The following is an 18959-nucleotide window of genomic DNA, read 5'->3' on the forward strand; positions in this document are numbered from 1 at the left end:
CTTTTCAACACAGACCCTAACTGAAGTAAATGCCACAGAAAATATCTTCTTCCAGGGTTTGTAAACCCGTGCATGGGAAGTGCAACACTTACAGTTTCTTATTAAGCATAAAGAGAAACCTCTGATTATTCTTTCAATATTATCTGCCTTCAAAGTGAAAATCAAGAGGACACACATCCACATACCTAACAAAAGATGTGTAAATGTGGCATTTAGGGACATGGTTTAGTGGTGGACTTGACAGTGCTAGGTTAGTGGTTGGGCTCAATGATCTTAAAGGTCTTTTCCAATCTAAACAAGTCTATGATTCTATAACATAAACCAATTAAAATCTCAGCTCAAGCTCATTGGCAGGAATACTCAGGCTAGCTAAAAATTCCCATAAAGTCCAATTAGAAGGCAAGCTCTAATGACTACGTCGACTTTTGTTCCAAAAATGAAAGCAAAAATCAAATGAACCATATACTGATGAAAGCTGTAACAGTGCCATGTCGGTTCTACCAAGAAGAATGCCTTTTAATGGCAGTCCAAAGAATTGTGCAAAGGCTTCAGGAAGTAAAATAATTCAGCTTCTGGGGCTTTTCTTTCTCTGTTTCAGAGAGAAACTAGCTGCAAATACCGCTTCTACCACAAACATCCTAGCACTGTGTGACTACCCAGAACCAGGGCGTTTGGTTCAGTCCGTTTGCACAATTCTTTTCTGTTTTGCTTTTGAAGAATGGTGGCAGGCTCCATGTACCTCAACAGACCTAATTTACTGAGATTTCCTTTTAGTACCAATCCATGCATTGCACACAGACTTTGGGGAAAAAAATACCTAACAAAGCTCGGTTAAATAGTAATTAATTTTGTGTGGTTTACATTAATTGAGATAAATTCTTCATTTGATTATACTCTTCCTGGAGTATTTTGTGAAATAAGAGTCATGGCTCTCCTTTCAAATGAACTCCACTGGAGATTTTCATTTACAGAAAGCAAATTTTGTATCTGCATTGTAAATAAATATAGTTTGACAACAAGTACTTTCCATTTAACACTCTATACTGACTGGAATAAGTAGATTACAAAGAATTAATATAAATAAAACAAGTATGTATACACACATATTTCATATATATATATATACACACACAACTCAAAGCCTGCTTATTTTTTAAAAATAACTATACATTTTAATGTCATGCCAAGAAGATGCACAACACTCTAACTCTTTGTACAGAAAAATCGGTCAAACCACAATCACCTCTGGCCCATTAGACAAGATACTTCTCTGAAGAGAGTAAAGATTTCATGCGAATAAATCTATCTACCAAAGAACAACTCTTTTGCTTCATTCTTGAGGAATAGAAATTGATTGTACTTGACCACAGAAGCTAAAGCCATAAGGAGCTAGACTGTGGTTTTGTGCCCACAGCCACATTTTCAGGTTGTGTGTGTGTACGTGCACAACCGTGAGCAAATACACCGTGAGTGGAGCAGGATTTGTGGCAGCCAGTCTCCCTACAGTTTGCTGCCTTAGGTAAACCTGCTCTGCGGAAGGATAAGGAGGAGAAGAGGTACATTACCCTATGCTAATTTTGCTGTGCCCCAGTAGCGCTCACACTGAATATTACAGAGTCATTGTTGATCCTGAACCTTCTGCTGTCAGTATAACACCCTCACCGAGCAAAACTTCCCATTCTGGTCTTCCCATTTCCTAACTTCAAAGGCTCCCCACTCTGCTGCTTTACTCCCCGCCTTTGCTCTTCTACTGATTTAAACAAGCCCTTCACCTTTTCATCACTTCCCACCTCCTGTTTAATGGCATTATGTTTTCACTCATAAGCAAAAGCATGACCTAAAATAGTTGCTTTGAGCAAAACATATTTCTAAACTTACAAATATCTAATAAAAATACAATCCTAGAGTAGACTTCTGGATCTAAACATGCTACTATCACTGCTCCCCTTTCTGCCTCTCCAGCCTTTTTACCATACAAGCACTTTGGCTGCAGGGACACTATCTCCCTACAGGTCTGCACAGACTGGAGAAGGCTCTCACTCCTGAACTGTACAATTTCTGTGTCTTGTCCGATGCCCTGACAAAGTACAACACTGAAACAACACACAGGGAACTGGATTCTTCTACTGTCTGCTCATCAGGCTGCTTCCCCGTTAAAGCACTGCTCAGTTGCCAAAAAAATATACATACTTACTTATATATATATAAGCAGTAACAAAAACCTGAAGCTGCATCTAATGTTTGAAAATGCAAGAAATACGGTAAAACTAGAGATCACAAATTGGCTACAACTGAAATCCTGTACAGTCAGCATAAGCAAGAGCAATGACAGCAGGAGTTTTTGTTATTTTCCAATGTCCAAAGTGTTTTACTAACCATATACAAAGAAAAGACATTTGTTTCTCTTTTAAATCGAGACAGGCTTGTTAGGACAGACTGGCACACAATTTTAATCCTCGCATCTAATGGAATCTCCTCATAATGTAACTATTTGTTCAAGATTTTTGTCTCTATTTATGCATTCTGAAAGATCATCAAAACTCACAGTAACTTGCATCCGAAATCCCCAGATTAAAGTCCTCGCTTTTAGTTTTCCTTTCTAATACGGCTTAGTTTAAACAAGCAAAATGCACCCTCTGTTGGGCCAAGCATGTAAGGACTTTTTTCCAAGGTAATTTTTTTAACAGCATGGTTTATCAAATCCTGTCATGAAGGTTTGTTTTTATGATTAACTGTAAACTAATGTACAAGTCATACAAACATCTGAATCAATATTAGACTGAAATTAAACCAAAGCAACACAGAATATTCAGTGCTACTATATAGCCATTAGGAGATTTATGATCATTTTCAAACACTGCTTACATCTAGGATTTATAAACCTTTCCAGTAAGCACTGACAATTCATTTATTGTACCCTAAACCAAGCAAATATCCGTACTTCATTTCAGCACCAAAGCACAATTAACACCCACTATCACTGCAATGCATTTTTTTGAGCTGGACAAGGATGGCTAACTGGCGTATTAAAAAAGAACACAGAAGCTCCAAACTGCACTTTGGATAAGGATGCTACAGTAAACTCCCAGTATAAAAGGGGGCTTATTTTACCCTATTTCTTCTTACTAGGATGTCTCCAGGTAATCCAGTTGGGATTCAGTGAGGTAAAACTGGCCAGTGTATCAGAACAGAAATAGCAAAAAGTAAGATCTTAAACCCACATATGCTGAAGCCTGTACCCATGTGAGAAAAACTAAACTACTCTGACGAGCAAAGTGAGTATGGGCTGGTATGTGAACCCATAGTCTAAAACACCACACTGAAGAAGAAAGTTTGTGTAATACATAGACATCACAACAGAGACATACACAGTGCTCAAAAACAGAAAAGGTAGATGGATCTCTTAAGGAAACAAGATAGTGAAGAGAGGTGAAGAGGGAACTGGGGTGCAGGAACCTCAGGTTGGCATGGCAAGTTACCGACGTCTGCCAAGCCCTAGCAAAGGAAAGCTTCCCTGGAGCATGAGAAGATATCCCGTTTAAAACACGTACAAAGCATACAGGTATGACTGACTGCTGTGAAACGAGACTCCTCCAAGGTCTGCACCTAACCAATCCCTTTCACAAAGATACTTAATAAAATTACATTGTGGTAAAATACTTTATAGCACTAAGAAAGAAGTTTTCCTACCTTGAATGTATTCAGCTGCTGATTAATAGTCTCTGTTTCCATTCCAACAGGGCCTTGTGACTCTTCATGTTCTTCGGCTCTCTCAAGCAGACTGGAAAATTCTTTTAGCTTGCTGTAAAACTCCTCAACACGGCTAATAGTACCCTCCACTTGATCTTCCCTGGCTTTTGCTCTGTCTAGTAGCTTGTTGCACTGTTTGTTTAAAGCTTCCAAGTCTCTCTTTATACCAGCAAGATCAGGAGAAGCTTCAGCTTCTGTGGCTAGCATAATTTTACAGTTTTTATTAGCATTTTCATTATTCATTATAAGATCCTCCAGCTTTTTCAGGAAACATTTTATGTCCTCTCTCTGTGATTGCAGTACCTCTAGATCTCTCCCTACTGGAGCCATGCTATCAAGTTCATCATCAAACCCTGCAAACTGAGAGAACATCTCTCGGATGCTGTTTTGGAAATGGCCAATTCCCTGAAGTTTCGTCTCTAAGAATGAGCACCTATCTTCAACCTGCTGATTCACGTCAGTGTATTCCCGCTCCAAAGATTCAGCTTGGAGCAAAAGGTCAGAAACACCTGCTGAATCGGAAGCTTCCACCACCAGGTCTTGGGCAAGCTTTTTTACTAAATCAACATGAGGCTTTAAAGCCTGCAAAGCTTTCTGCTGGGCCTGCATCATTGTCAGGTGTTTGTTACTGAAAGACTGAGGTCCAAGTGAGTCATGAGCTTCCAGATGCTCCTTCGCACTTTTAAGCTGTTTCTCAGTTTCCCTGGATGATTCCTGAAACTCTTTCAGCCTTTGTGCCATATTTTCCAAGCATTCTCTCTTCTTATGTAATTGTTCTGTGACCACATTCACTTTCTGATTCAGTACCTTAGTTTCCTCTTGAACAATTTCTTTATCTGTTTCACTTGCACTGAGCAAACTTTCAGCAGTATTGTTTAATAGCTCCACCATCCCATGGTGTTTATCCAGGTCCTTCTGCCAGGCCCTCACCTGGACAACAGAATTCTCTATTTCAACAGGGTTTATGCCAACCTTTAATTCACACAGGTTGCTCTGGCACTTCTCTATCCATGGCTGAAGATTTTCTACATGTTGCTTGTATGTGAGGGCTTTCTCCAGACAATCTGTTAATTTATCTTCCCTTTCTTTTACCTGCTTATTTACTCCATCCCAGTTACTTCTGAGTGTCGCAATTTGGGACTGTATTGCTGCTTTGTCCGCTCCTTGAGTCTTTTGTAAGATACTTTCTCCTTCTGCAACAATTCTTTCATATGAACTAATCTGATCAGTCATGGTCTTTTTAAAATCCTTCTGTTCTTCAATTAGTGATTGCAAGGCATCAAGTTTGGCTGATACAGGACGAGCCTGGTTCAGCTCTTCTTTCTTCTTGCCTAGCCAGGCCTGAAAGTCCTTAGACATTTGCTGAAACTGATGAGAAGTGGCATATGCCGACTGAAGCTCCTGAACATGGTTATCTGCAAAACAGAAGACAGCACTGAGGTTCATCACCAGAACCTGCTAGTATTCAGTGAAGAATATTGATTCTATTATGAATGCTCATTAATGTAGGGAAAGGTAGTTGTTAGTATGTGGTGTTCGACTGGAAGAAAACCAAGTCACGACCAAGTTTCTTGCAAGGAACAGACTTGTGCCTGTACTACAGCAGAGCAGTGAAGGCATCTGGACATGAATCAAATGAGGTGATCTTAGCCAGTCTGTGTCTACATTAATCCCATTCAGGCAGATTTTGGGGGTAAAAAACACACAGTGGTATTTCATGGCATTATGAAGTGTAAGCACAGGGAATATTCAAGTAATCTAACCTAGTAGTGTCTAACTCATGGCCTGCAGGCAATATACATTCATAAGGAGATCTTTTGAACTTCCTTGTGACCAAAGGAAATCAAAAAGCTAAAACTGAGGCTGTTAAGGAGAACAAAGTATGTCATTGCTTGCTGTGTATTACTTGCTCAGTTCTGTTGTTCACAAGGTAAGGGAAAGCTGCAGACTACCAGCCCCCGCTTCTGTCACAGGCAGTTTTATGCAAACACCACTCCGTTTCACCAAGCCATAAACTGGTGCTTGCCAAAAATTACAATTTTGGTTTACACTCTGCACCTATAGAGTTAGGTAGCTCAAGGAACAGCATCCTCTTTTGGTATTCTAATTCAGTGAAGGTGCACCTGAAGGAAGAGATGGGAAAAGCAGCCATGCTATTGCACCTCAAATTCTCTCCTGAACTGTTCACTAGAGATCCCAAGTATTGTTTTTACCCTTTCAGGGTATGGGGTCTCCTAAATTCTCATGCACAGCTGCTTGGGGGTTGGACTGGATAGAGAGCTGGCATTAGGCTCAGCTCACTCAACATCTCTATAAAGTGATGCATTACTTTATGCCTTTGTTACTATTTTTCTTTCAATAAATACTAACCTGATTTTTGCTCAATATCCTTAAATGATTTTAAGATGCCATCTAACTGTCTCGTAAGTTCTGCTTTCAAATACTCTTCTCCGACCAGTGTTGACAGCTCTTCACAAAGAGCTTGAGCTGCATTTATATTCTTCGTTTCCTGTTCTATTTCCTCCTTCATTTCTCTAGCAATTTCCAGTTGTTGTTTCATAGCATCAGGTTGTGTACTCACAGCCAGGCTGCTGCTTAGTTTGCTATCCAAGACACTTAGCTTATCAGACAGACTTCTGAGTAGACTTTGATACTCTGTGCTTTTCACAATGGCTTGGTCAATTCGGTCGCATCTGTTCCTCAGCTGGCCAGTCAGACTATCCCATTTTTGTGCCACAGCTGCCACTTGCTCTTTTACAATTTCATGGGAGGGTGGATGTTCACCAGGTCTCTTCAGAATCCCCTCACCAGCCATAGTTAACTGCTCATATTGTGGCTTTCTGGTGTCAAACTCTTTGAGCAGAATCTGGGAGGAAAGAAATTTTTTAAAATTTTTTACCTCATCAAAAAAAGCAGCAAAGCGCTTCTGACAAAAATCATGTAGTATTTGTTGTAGCTAATTCTCTTATTGAATAGTTGATCTCTGAGTTTAAAAGCCAGCAAAATAATTGCACTTTCTACACATAAACTGTGTTGTTTCCAAGAGTTTACATCAAAGAACCAGAAAAAATGAGGTCAATTTACACATCTAATGGAAATTCATTCAGCAGATACAAGTAAAACAATGAATTGTGTTAATCTGTAAACAATGAATACTGTTACTACAGTAATTAAGTAACCATACCAAGTAAAATAATCGCTGTTTAGTTTTCAAAAGTGTCATCTTTTCTAGACAGTTTCAGTATTTGTCTTAAGTTAGAACTTCAAAGAAGGTGTATTCTGACATAATAATGCAATGTATTATTATAGCACAGAGAATATGTGGATAATTCACAAAATGACTGAATGTGTACTGTAAGACCTTAAAAGTTTACATCACTGGTTCCCAGCATTGGGGTTTTTTTGACAATAAGTCATAGTGCTTGCAGAAGAAGAGACAAATACCATGGTTTTACTTTACAGAACATTTCAAACCCTTTCTTTTAAGTCAATTAGGTTCAACTTTTAAGGACTGTTAGGTGATACATGATAGTCTCCTGCCAGCTGTCTAGATTCTTGAAGCACTTACAAACCAGTATTAAGTCTTTTTCACATATTATTAGAATATAGTTCATGTTTTAAACACTTCATTTTAGTCAATATTGATATGTCAGCTTCAACATTACTTTTGCAAAATAAAAATCCTATTTCTTGTCACAGTTTAAAATAACTGGCAGAATAGAAATGTCTGAAATTAAAATTTCTAGCTTCTGCAACTTCGTCTGATTTAACTTTTGTTTCTTTTGTCTGCAGTTTGCTGTATTTCTGTAAGTAAATGACACTTTTTCATTATACTTTTTCTTTCACTCTCTTGGCCCCATATCTATTCACAGCACTGCATTTCCTTTGCCTTCATATTTTTATTAGCTACTGGCACAGTCAAGCGAATAAGATCTCAAAAAGCTAGCTCCTACAGCATAGACTACACACAAGGACTGCCCATACAATGTTAAATGCACACTCAAATTAATAAAACTTCAAAGGAACATTTTCATTTGACTACAGAGAAACCACAGTATGGTCAAAACAAAAAAAGGACCCAACATATCAGAGGATCAGTACCTCCTCAACATTTTTCTCCTTTAGCTGTCCTGATCTCTCTTCACTCTTACAGTATTTTTTTCTTGTAATTATTGTAGTCAAGTATGACTTAAGCTATTTGCTGATAAACAAATGTAATGGCTCATATGAACTGTGCTGTACTCTATCTAGATGCAAAATAGTACTTTTCTAATAGCAAATAAGCAGAAGAAACTTAAATCAATAATGCATGTTGGCACTACTCACCTGAACCTGTTGCTTTTGTGTATTCAGCATATTAGGATCAATTGATAGTGGTCCCAGCACGCTAACCATTAGCTCTTTTTCTACAAGCCAGTGCTTTAGCTGAGCTTCTGCTGTCTGGAACTGGGTCAGGTAATTTGAAGATTCCTCTAGTTTTTGTTGTCTCTCAGATGTAACTTGATTGAGCTCTTTCCATTTGGAATCTAACAATGATAATGTTAACATATTGCACGCGTGTTCTAGCAGATGGGTTGTCAGACAGCAGAACTGACATATGAAGCATAAACAGAGCTGTCTAATAAGGCTTCTTGCTGATTAACTCCAGATGCCTTATTGCAGTGATTCCACAAATACATCTTTTAACAGCTAGATCCATATACACTTGGATTAAGGTCTGCAGTTTAGCACAGCTACATGCAGAATTTTTAGAGCAATGAATATGCAACATACAATAAAACTGGACGAGAATATTACTAAATGAAATACCACCAAATTCTGGCTTTGGTCTCAAACAACTTAGGTGCCTGATTTAGACAGACAAATCTTCCTGTTTCTTCAGTAAGAAGAAACAGATACCTTTCCTAGGGTGAGCAAAAGCCCTAATTTAGGATTCTTCTCCCAACAGCCCTCTGAAGGAGCACACCTCTTTCAAATGTCTGTATTAGGAGCCTGTGGAGATTAACTGCCTCATTTAGACATCCAAACCAGGTACCTAATGACAGGCAAGAAGAATACTTTTGCACACAGGCATCTCAAAAGCACTGTGTGAGCTTAGGTTCACTACCTAGGCCAATCTATTGTCTCTCACTTGTAGCAAGCAGCTTCCAGAGCCACCATTGAGTCTTACCATCTTGTAACTCCCCCCTTCTCTCTGTGATACTGTCAGTGCTGGCTCAGAAAACTCTGATATTTTGCTAACTCTCCTCATCCCTGAATTTCATCCGTGTTTTCTCACTTTCTTTTGCCACTTCACTGTCTTTGACCTCTGCTCTTTCTGTATTAATTCCCTTTCCACACTACTCAAGTTCTGCTGGAGACCTCATGCGCTTACTTAAACTTTTCAGAATTTCACTTACAAACAGGACAGACTGGAAAAATTCTCAGCTTTAAAATAACTGTTGGTATAGCTATAGAAATACCTATCATTATGGAATAAGATTGACCTATGATTTATTCAAAATGTGACAAAGAATTTTAAGAAGAATTTTTAAAAGCTAAGGACAATTATGCACTGTAGTGTCTCAAAATCTATTGTCCAAACATGGCAGTTTCCAACTGGGGGGGGGGGGGGGGGGGGGGGGGGGGGCAACATTTATTGAATCAGTTTTAGAAAATGGCAAAAAGCCACAACCCACAAAATTAGAAAAGCCACTAGGTGCATGGGAAAAAAGTCTGCAGAAGAGCATTGCCAACAACTCAAATTGTTCTTTACGTGAAATTAGAATTAACTTAATCTGTTATATTTTGGAAGAAGAAGAACATATGTACCTGGAGCAGTGACTGACCATTAAAGTTTTAGTTGCACACTGTTTGAAAAAAGATAAAGCCCTCTCAAACAGGGAGTCAAGCTATAGAGTGTCTCAATTGCACTGATATAAATCCAAAGCCCATGGACATCAGTGGAATTACTCCAGATCTACACTCTTCTAAAGGCAGTTATTTCCACAGAATTTAAGGGGTAGTAGGAAGCAAGATATTAAAAATACTAGTGATTGCTAATACATTAAAACATTCATAATTATACAAGTTCCAAATCAGTCTGAGCTATAATACAGCTTTACTGAAGTACCTATTTTATCCAACATTTGCCTCCACTTGGGTGCCTCAGGAGAGTCAGGGTTCTTCTCCAATAGCTCTGTCACTTTGTCCTTTAGTTCCTGCACTTTATTCGCACTTTGCTTTAATTCAGTTTCAAAAATCTGCAAGTTCAAGTGATAAGATAAAGAAGTGACTAAAGAAGAATGGTAAAGTGCAGAGTTTGAAGGACATAATACTGAGATGCCAAGCATGAAGATAAACAATAAATATCTAACAGTTACATACGAGTCTTCTGCTATGAATCTCAAAACACTTTATGATGGCATATGTTGCTGGTCCATTTTGGGGGGAAGAGAGAATCGGACAGATTTAAACTATACTAATAATAACAATTATTATTTAACTTGATCGCGTGACAGAACTAGAATAATTCAGATAAATAAGACCCACTCGCTCCCATCACAGTCACACACACTTGGAATCTGTTCTTGTACAGAAGGCAAACTGACTAAGGCAGAGTACAATTCACAGCAGAAATAACCCAGCTAGCACCAACAGACAGGAGCATGGTGTGGCCTCATTTACCTCAATGGAAGTCCTGCTGTCACAGATAGACTGCTTCATGTACATCATCCATGTCTATAGTTTAAAGAACACCATAGCTTAAAGTGTAGACCTAGCAGGAGACTGAGATGCCTCAGCAATTCCTAATTCACGCTGTTCTTACAGACAGATGAGAACAGTCCTTACGTGCCTGGCAAAGGGCTCTTATACAAATATGCTTAAGAAACAAAGCTTGCCCCATGGAGCTGCATTTTAATTATCCAAACCCCACTAAAATAAACACTGACAAACTGTGCTTGATTTAGAACTTTTAGTGAAAGGTCCAACTGCATCAGAAAGATCACTCTTGTCTGAGCACTCACTCAAGTTTTCCAACTATCTGTAAATACTTTTTTATTACTACATCAGGGTAAGATGGTCATATTAGCCTTGCACATTCTCTGTTAAAAATAAAGAGCTAGAGTTTTTTCAACATTTAGTCTGATTTTTAGGACTGAATGCTATCCAAGTCTGAGGAAAGTTGGTAGCTGTTCAGGTTAATTTTTAAGGGTGACCTGCCAAATATAAAAGAAGAACTTCAGTTGAATCAAATTCTGTCCTTGTTTATCCACAATCACAGGCAAGGCAAGAATTTTCCCTATCCATTACATTTCCCTTTACAGATGAACATTTACATGTGTAAATATTGTTCTTCGCTGCTTGAGAAGCATACATCTCCAATGCTGAAACAGGACAGAAGCTTACTGCTGATTCAGTTGTTTTCTCATATCAATTAAAAAGTGGGGAGCAGATTGCTGTGCAGCTATATAACTTAACAAGCATGACATGCCTGCTGAAGAGAAACACCGCCTTGGAATAGACATAAGCTGCTGCAGCTGCAGAGACGGGGAGGTCTGTGGAGTATCAGCAAGCCAGCAGCTGAGAAACAGCTTTTGGATAGATACAGTCCTTCAGAACTTACGAGCAATCCAGTCTACCTCTCGAAACCACTAAGGAGATCAAAAAAGTGTATTGCATAATCAATACAGCCTCACCTATTTAAACTGTCTACCAAAATTATTATTTTCTGTCCTGCGTAACTCCTCTCTGACACAGTGCTCCTTGTACTCCACTGACACAGTTTGCCAGATTTGCTTTAAGCCTGACTGGCACGCTTACTAGGAACACTCAAATGCTCTCTACAACATTAAGCTATGCTGAGATATTGGTTGTTCAAACACAGTTTGCCCAAAAACTGCAAGAAAGATCTTTTCTGAAGGCACTAAGTACCTTATGTTGCTCAACTTGCGCTTTAACTGCTTCACTATCAGTTGGAGCAGCTTCCCAGTCTGATGCAGTTTTGTCCATTTTTTGCAGCCACTGCATCATCGAGGTTGATTCTTCCTGAATATTCTGCATTTTTGAAAGCATACTTTCTAGTTCTGAAATCTTTTCCTTCAATAAAACTCCCAAAACTTCGTAACTGTGATTTACATCAGACATGGCTTGTTGAACAGTGGTCAGTTCTGTAAAAGGAGAGAGGCACAAAGACTATGTTAGAGGTTACAAGCCCTTGAAACAATACTTAAGATTTCAAGAACTTCTGAACAGTACTCTGAGTTACAGTAGCTAATAGTCCTCCAAATAAGAAGTCGCTGAACAATTTATTTCCAATTCACTTTAAATGTGGTAACACTAGTGAATGACCTAATGTAAGTTCCTATTTGCAAGGGCTCATTTCACAGAAATCATTACTTTAATACACACACATACGCAAATACCTTTAAATCTTTCTACCCATTGTTGCTTCAGTATTTTAAGCAACAATTTCTTAACAAAAAGTTGAACATACCAGTTCAGTTAGTTACATGACAGCCTAACATTACTGCAAAAATATTTTGTTCACATTCATGTACCATTACAAATGTCTTGTATCATAGAGACTGCACAGCAGCAAAACTGCACTAAGTAGACTATAGTTTGGGAGAATGGATACTGCAGACTTGGGACGTGGGATGTGACTATCCACAAGCACATATCAAGTGCCTATGTAAGCTCCTTTGTTTCTGTAAAGGGGTTGGTCACATAAAGCAATACAAATGTATATAAAACGTGTGGCTTTGTAAGTCTGCGTATGTGCGTGTTGTGAACACTGGTGCGTGTCAAAAAGTTTCAAACCACATACACCCATACTAGAATTTTCTCGAAAGCCATGTGTTATACAGAAGTACATATTCATTCAGAAAATACAGCCAGACTTGGATCTGTCTTCAAGGAAAATATGGAAGGATAAATATTTTTAAAATTAATTTTAGTATCATGTCCTAGTCAATATAGTTGCCTTACACGATGGTGATGTGAAATTTCAATCTAGCAGTGACTGCTACAAGCACTCACTTAAAATTTACAAAATACATACATATCTAACAGTAAACGGCAGGTACCTTATGTTACCACAGCCTGACATTTTCACTGACCTTTACTCTTCAAGAAATCCTGAGTTCCTGAAGCTCCTCCTTCACCATTTAACATTGTGCCACCTGTGGATCAAGAGAGATGACATCCCATGCTTATCTGGGCCTCTTCCCACCAAAAACCCAGCACTGCACTTCCTCTTCAAAACAGCATGATACATAGCTCTTATCATAACATTAAAGAAAAATCTGAATGCTGATCTTGTAATAGCACATAGTTTATTTAAACTTGGAATATTTTAAGGTTGTTTTATGTTCAAACTGCTCCAGACAGCTAGTACCACAAGTGGTACCACATATCCACAGCGTATGCACAGCGGCTGGGTGTACACACGGATGCACATACAAGTATGCACACATGCATGATGTATAAGCAGTCCTACTGCCCACGATACTATGCTAAATAAATGACTATAATGGATAAAGGTCTGTGCCCTAGCTGTGAGACCTGCTCACACCCATATGGCTAACATCACTTCCTTCCTCTCCCCAAAAGAAACCTGTTCCCCAGTGCCTACTAAGAACACGGTTTTACCCAGCCATGTCTCGTGGGAGAGCGCTAGCTGGCAAATGCTGCGACTCTGAGGGGGGCACTAAACATAAAACAGCAAAGAAGTCCAGAGTGGTCACTGCAGACAGCGCAACCACAGGCACTGCTTACTCAGGACATCTTTACCCACCAGGGAAGTGGTTGAATCCCTGGAGGTATTTAAGACATGCAGGTGCTTAGGGACATGTTTTAGCGATGGACTTGGCAGGGTTAGGTTAACGGTTGGACTCGATGATTAAAGGTCTTTTCCAACCTTAACAATTCTTTCATTTAGCAGCACTGTACCTCTGCACAAAAAGCTCTTGATACCAACTGGACAAACCCCTCCTTATCTTGTCATGAACAAGACTTGAGCACACGCTCCGTGACAGGGATGGCAATGTGGAGTCCTTACTGTCACTCGGAGACAGCCACTCGCCCAGACAGCCCTACTAATTAAACATCACTTCTAAGCCTCCGAAACCAGGGCTACGTGGGATTTGTAAAACACCGTCAGACCACAGAGCTGGGACACGTGGTCAAGCCACAGAGAACTGCAAGGAGAATTACTTCCCACTCTCCTGCACATATGTATTCCCAGATGAGCAGTTAACCGAGAAGGATTAATGGTTGCCTTGGAAATGGCTATGCATCCTACCCCACAGTACCAGCTGGACAGTGAGCACCACATTAATGGCAGCTGGAGGATGGCAAGAGAAAACAAACCAGATAAGAGAAGTCACAGGCCCCAGTCAGACCCTTGTAAATCTTCATGCTCTATTAGCTGGACTCTGGAATTTGTAACTGTGATTAAGTGATACACAGTACAGCTCTTGTCTAGGAGAGCGAATACTCTAGTCTGGAGGACTAGAGTCGCTCTTACATGCTCATTATTTAACTATTTTTCTATCTCGATGCATAAGAGTAGAGAAAGGGGCAGAAGAAGGAGCCCAAATATCCTATATAAGGTTCCAAAACGTTCTTTGAAATATTTTTATTTAAAATTGGTGCAAGAATGAAACCAGAGGCAGCTACTACAACGAGATGTGAAAAAGAAAGTGTTCTATTCTTGCCAAACAGGTATCCTTCGGCAGTCCCCATCCTCCCAGTCCTTTGCAGATGACCAGTGAAAGCCAACACACTTGAATTTATTTCCAGACCTAGTCAGTTCAAGAACTGATTGCAAATGTACTTATGGCCATTAAAACACCCTAGGTACCACATGCCTTCAGCTATGGCTTGAATGATCTTTAGCAGAATTACTGGTTTCTATAAAACAAATCAACAATTGAACACTACAGTACAGAAAAATCATGGAAATAGATTTGCTGTCTTTAAAATCAGATTACTGGTAAAAAGGATTTAGCTGAAGCTCCAGACTGGAAATACATTTTGGCCCAGGAAAGTCATGCTGGGATACGGAGTTGATTCCCTTCTGTGCTGTTGTTTCAACTAAAATATTGGCTAGCATTAATTATGCTATCATGCTGGGATGAGTAGGTTTGCCTAGGTTCGCTTTTTAGAGAAACGATGTCCTCATCACGCTTCTAACAAAACCTCCATGACTCTGCAAACCCTTATGGGTTTGCTTGGTGTCACACAGCGTGTGCGTGGCAGCAAAGGCGTGCGGGTACCTCAGTGTTTGCAAAAGCAGGGCTTGTATTTTTCCTACTTGTGGACTTGGTGGATGTGTGAAGCACTGAACACCGATCAGAGTAAGTCAATTTTCTCATTATCAGAAGCTTTCTGGGGTGAGGTGAAGGCAAATGTGATACTGTTCATTTTGTTCATTATCTGGGAATTACATACTTAAGTAACAGCTTTAGGACCCTGTTAATCATTTACATCAAAGCACTTTCACGATATTTTGGCAGTGTAAAGCAATCAGAATGTGTACTGAATTACTACGGCATTTAGAGAATTTAAATGAGAGTCACAGCAAACAATGGTCAGAACAGACATGGCTAACTGACTTCTCACAAGCCATAATATTCAGAAAGGTAATCCAAGGGTGGAAGATCTTAATTTTTGTCTTAAAGGTTTTAAAAATTCCTGAACTGTTAGGCTTACCTGATTATACAAATGCATACCTGACTTTGCAACTGCTCTCAGTTTGGCAGGAGAAGTCACAGCAGTAATTAGATTACACAGCAATGTTCCTCTGCTATTCATTTTCTGCAGTTCAGGTGCTTTTAACGTCCACTCTCTTTTAAATTCTGGTGAAGAAAGATAGTCATTTGTTCATAACGAAAATTACTTCAGACTTACAAGATTTAGTGTAGAGAAAGGAACAACCTTGCTACTTGGGAATCCTCTGCAGCACATCCGAACAAGCAAAGGAAATGGGAATGTACATGCAGACTGCAAGCTCCCTAGCCACAACTACTGTGACTGCTTACACCTGAAGTCTGTACTTTTGTTACTAATAGATGCCCTATTTCCTTCAGCCATATTTCACGTCTCTTCCACAACGTCTTACCAACGTATCTTCCAAAGGTTTCTTTAACTCCTCGGTATTCAGAGATGCTTGTGCTGCTGGAATTCTTTCTGTCGTCTCTTTTATCCATTTCTTTAATGATTCTGCAAGGAGCTCAAACGTATCCATTTGTTTCTGACAAGATGATACATCCTCTTCTCTAGACAATTAAAGACAAAGGAATTACAGTATTCCTTCTGATCATTAAATCAACAGATATTACCAATCTGATACTGCTATTCCTAAATTCAAAGAGTCACAAAAGCTGATTTTATGGATATGAGCAGAATGTGGAAAATCTAACGTTGCTGTACAGTAACTTATACGGAAGCTCTAATAATTTCGCCAGTTTTCATTTGCAGCCTGATGCCAAATAGTACTCTAAAGCAATCTGCACAAGCAGCAATTTATATTCTATCAGAGAAGGGGAGAAGTAGGGTTTTCTTAGAACTGACAGGACTCCTGTGAGTATCACAAAATTTGAAGTGTTACTTGCCTTTAAAGCCCACGTTAGAGCTCTTGAACCAAACAAACTACAGAGGTACTTCCAAACAGAATCTTTTTGTGAATAAAAAAACCTATCTTACTCTGTAGTTAAATGCAATCTCTTGAGACCGCATGCAAGAGGACAGCAGTCATACTAACACTTTGCAGATCCAAAGCAGAAACACTTACTTTCCTTTACAGTCTCCTCTACTTCTCTGAATTTCTTTGACAAAGCATTTACTTTTTCTAATACCAATGCTTTATCTCCAGGAAGAGCATGGAATGAAAGTTCTTCAAGAAGCTGCTGCAAAACTTCCAGATCCTTCTTATGTTGTGCCAATTCTACACTAGCTTCCTGCAAAATAGGATTACATACTTCATGTTAGATTTTACAATCACTTGTTCAAATAAAATTCTTTATTTCAGCTAACCAAGCAAAGTTGGGAAACAAGCATGCCTTAGTTATTGTTTAATCACTTAAATGAGTTATACTAGAAATACACAATATATATTTAAATGGAATGTTTACAGTACCTGAATATATTGAGACACTTCACTAACATCCTTCCTCGGTGCCTCCGTCTCACTGAGAGCCTGGTTTTTCTCATCTAGAAATGACTGAAGTTTTTCTGACAGAACCTTCAAATAACTCCACTTTAGTCTTCAACTCCTCCATTTTTCATAAGTTTCTCTTTATGCTTGTTACTTGCTTCAGAAAACCGTCCTGCAAGTTCACTCATTTTCGCTTGCAGTGAGGATGCAGTGGATGGATCCGTTTTTTCTGTAAACTTCTTCACTTTTTCATTCATAGTGTTTATACTGCTTTGGCGACGCACGCAATGTCTTGTTCTAGCATCTGAAACAAGCAAGAACTACTTTGTGTTGCTTATAGTTAAATTTTAAGAAGTGAAACTAGTCCACCATATGAAGTGGCAAATCAGTACAGCTAGACAATCAGTGTAGGTCTATCTATTTCAGCTACAAAAATTCAGACATGCAGTTTCACTTCATGCAAGAGTCCTCTTTTTAAAGTATTTTGAATGCATTAAAGGTGTCAAACTAAGATTGTAATTCTTTCTTGAAACTCAGATTACGAAACAAATGTTTCTTCTTTCAGAGAATGCTACTTACAATGCTTTTACTAATAATATCCTGAATAGCAGCAGAATTTAAAGGCACTTGATCCTGCTCTTCAAGGCTCTTTTCAACTCCTTCCATCCAATCCAGCATTTCATCCAGACCATCCTGCACGCTTAGGGATCGTGTCAGAGTTATTTGGAGCTTCTCATTCCTTTCATTCACAGACTTGGATAAATTGTCATACCTCTCCACAATATCATCTGATAAAGAGAAAATACATTCCAATTTTTTCCTTTAGCCAAACTAAGCTTTTAATTCATTTTACCAGTTCTCACCAGGTAAGCGCGAGTCAAAACTTGCCTCTATCAGAATGAAGCAAAACCATTAGCTGTATTCAGTAAAAATACACAAGCAAAGATCAAAACCTCCAAATAATGTCAAGAACCCCATAGGACAAGGGAAACGAGCAAGTAGCTTGCAGGTGTACTCCCTAGCTTTTAGAAGCTGGTCTCCATGCAGGTCTAGCTTATGACACCTGTTGACTGTACCCAAGAAATAAAATAGTAGAGTGTTAAGACAGCTTCTCTACAATTTTGCCTCAAGTTATTGTTAGAGCTGAAAGGTTCTTCCAGATGGTTTCTTCATTAGACCTTCAATACTTCCATGATAAGCCACTGAAAGTTACAAGTTTCATGTACCTCCTATGGAGTTTCATCACCAGTTCTAAAAAGGCAAGCCCACAGTTGTTTTATTTTGTTGCTCTGCAAGTTACTTACACGATTCCAGGAAGAGATAGTTGTGTGACACACATAGAGTCTTCAAACTTCAGACAGTGGTGAATGTGATGCTGTGCTACTTCTCACAACTGATAGGAAAGAGTATTGGGTGTAGGTGGTAAGGTTTTTGGCCTCTGTGAGAAGAGGCGAAGGGCTGCCCCATGGAAGACACAGATAGTTCCAGCCAGCTCCTACTGACCCACTACAAGGCACAGCTGAGCTCTACAGCTAAGCTGGTGGCACATCTGGGAAAATGTATTTAAGAAAGGGGAAAATGCTGCCTGGGACTGAGAAGTGACGGAAAACAAAGTGTGCAAAATAGCCCTGCAGACGTCAAGGTCAGGCAAGAAGGAGGGGGAAGAGGTGCTCCAGGCGCTGGAGCACAGATTCCCCTAAAGCCTGTGAAGGATTGTGCTGGAGCAGATAACCACGCTGCAGCACATGTCGGACCTCACGCTGGAGGAGGTGGATGCTTCTTTACTTCTTCAAGCAACTGCAGCACATAGAGAGCCCACACTAGAGCAAGATTATCCTGAAAGATTTCAGCCTGTGGAGAGGACCATGCTGAAGCAGGGGAAAGGTGTGAGAAGGAATCAGTGTTAGAAAGGAGCTGTTATGGACTGACCAGAATCACCCATTCCCCATCCACCCTGCACTGTTTGGCAGGGAGGAGGTGTGAGTAGTTAGGAAGAAAAGACTGATGGTGAGCCTGGAAAAAAGAGTGGGGTGGGAGGAAGGTGTTGTTTTAATTTGTTTTTGTTTCT

The 18959-nt window shown here is 39.5% G+C and overlaps 1 protein-coding gene across 1 annotated transcript in view; it reads right to left on the reverse strand.

Moving 5' to 3' along the window:
- LOC101923360 (dystonin) overlaps positions 1-18959 on the reverse strand; it is a 303205-nt gene that overhangs the window by 73842 nt on the left and 210404 nt on the right. Inside the window, 15 exon segments of the mRNA XM_055811183.1 lie at positions 3691-5165; positions 6121-6616; positions 8077-8276; positions 9863-9992; positions 11665-11900; positions 12852-12914; positions 15468-15593; positions 15850-16008; positions 16523-16694; positions 16874-16975; positions 16977-17018; positions 17020-17172; positions 17175-17195; positions 17471-17679; position 18845. Of these exon segments, the coding sequence (XP_055667158.1) occupies positions 3691-5165; positions 6121-6616; positions 8077-8276; positions 9863-9992; positions 11665-11900; positions 12852-12914; positions 15468-15593; positions 15850-16008; positions 16523-16694; positions 16874-16975; positions 16977-17018; positions 17020-17172; positions 17175-17195; positions 17471-17679; position 18845 (3585 nt within the window).

Source organism: Falco peregrinus, chromosome 7 (assembly GCF_023634155.1).
Source record: "Falco peregrinus isolate bFalPer1 chromosome 7, bFalPer1.pri, whole genome shotgun sequence".
Lineage (NCBI taxonomy): Eukaryota > Metazoa > Chordata > Aves > Falconiformes > Falconidae > Falco > Falco peregrinus.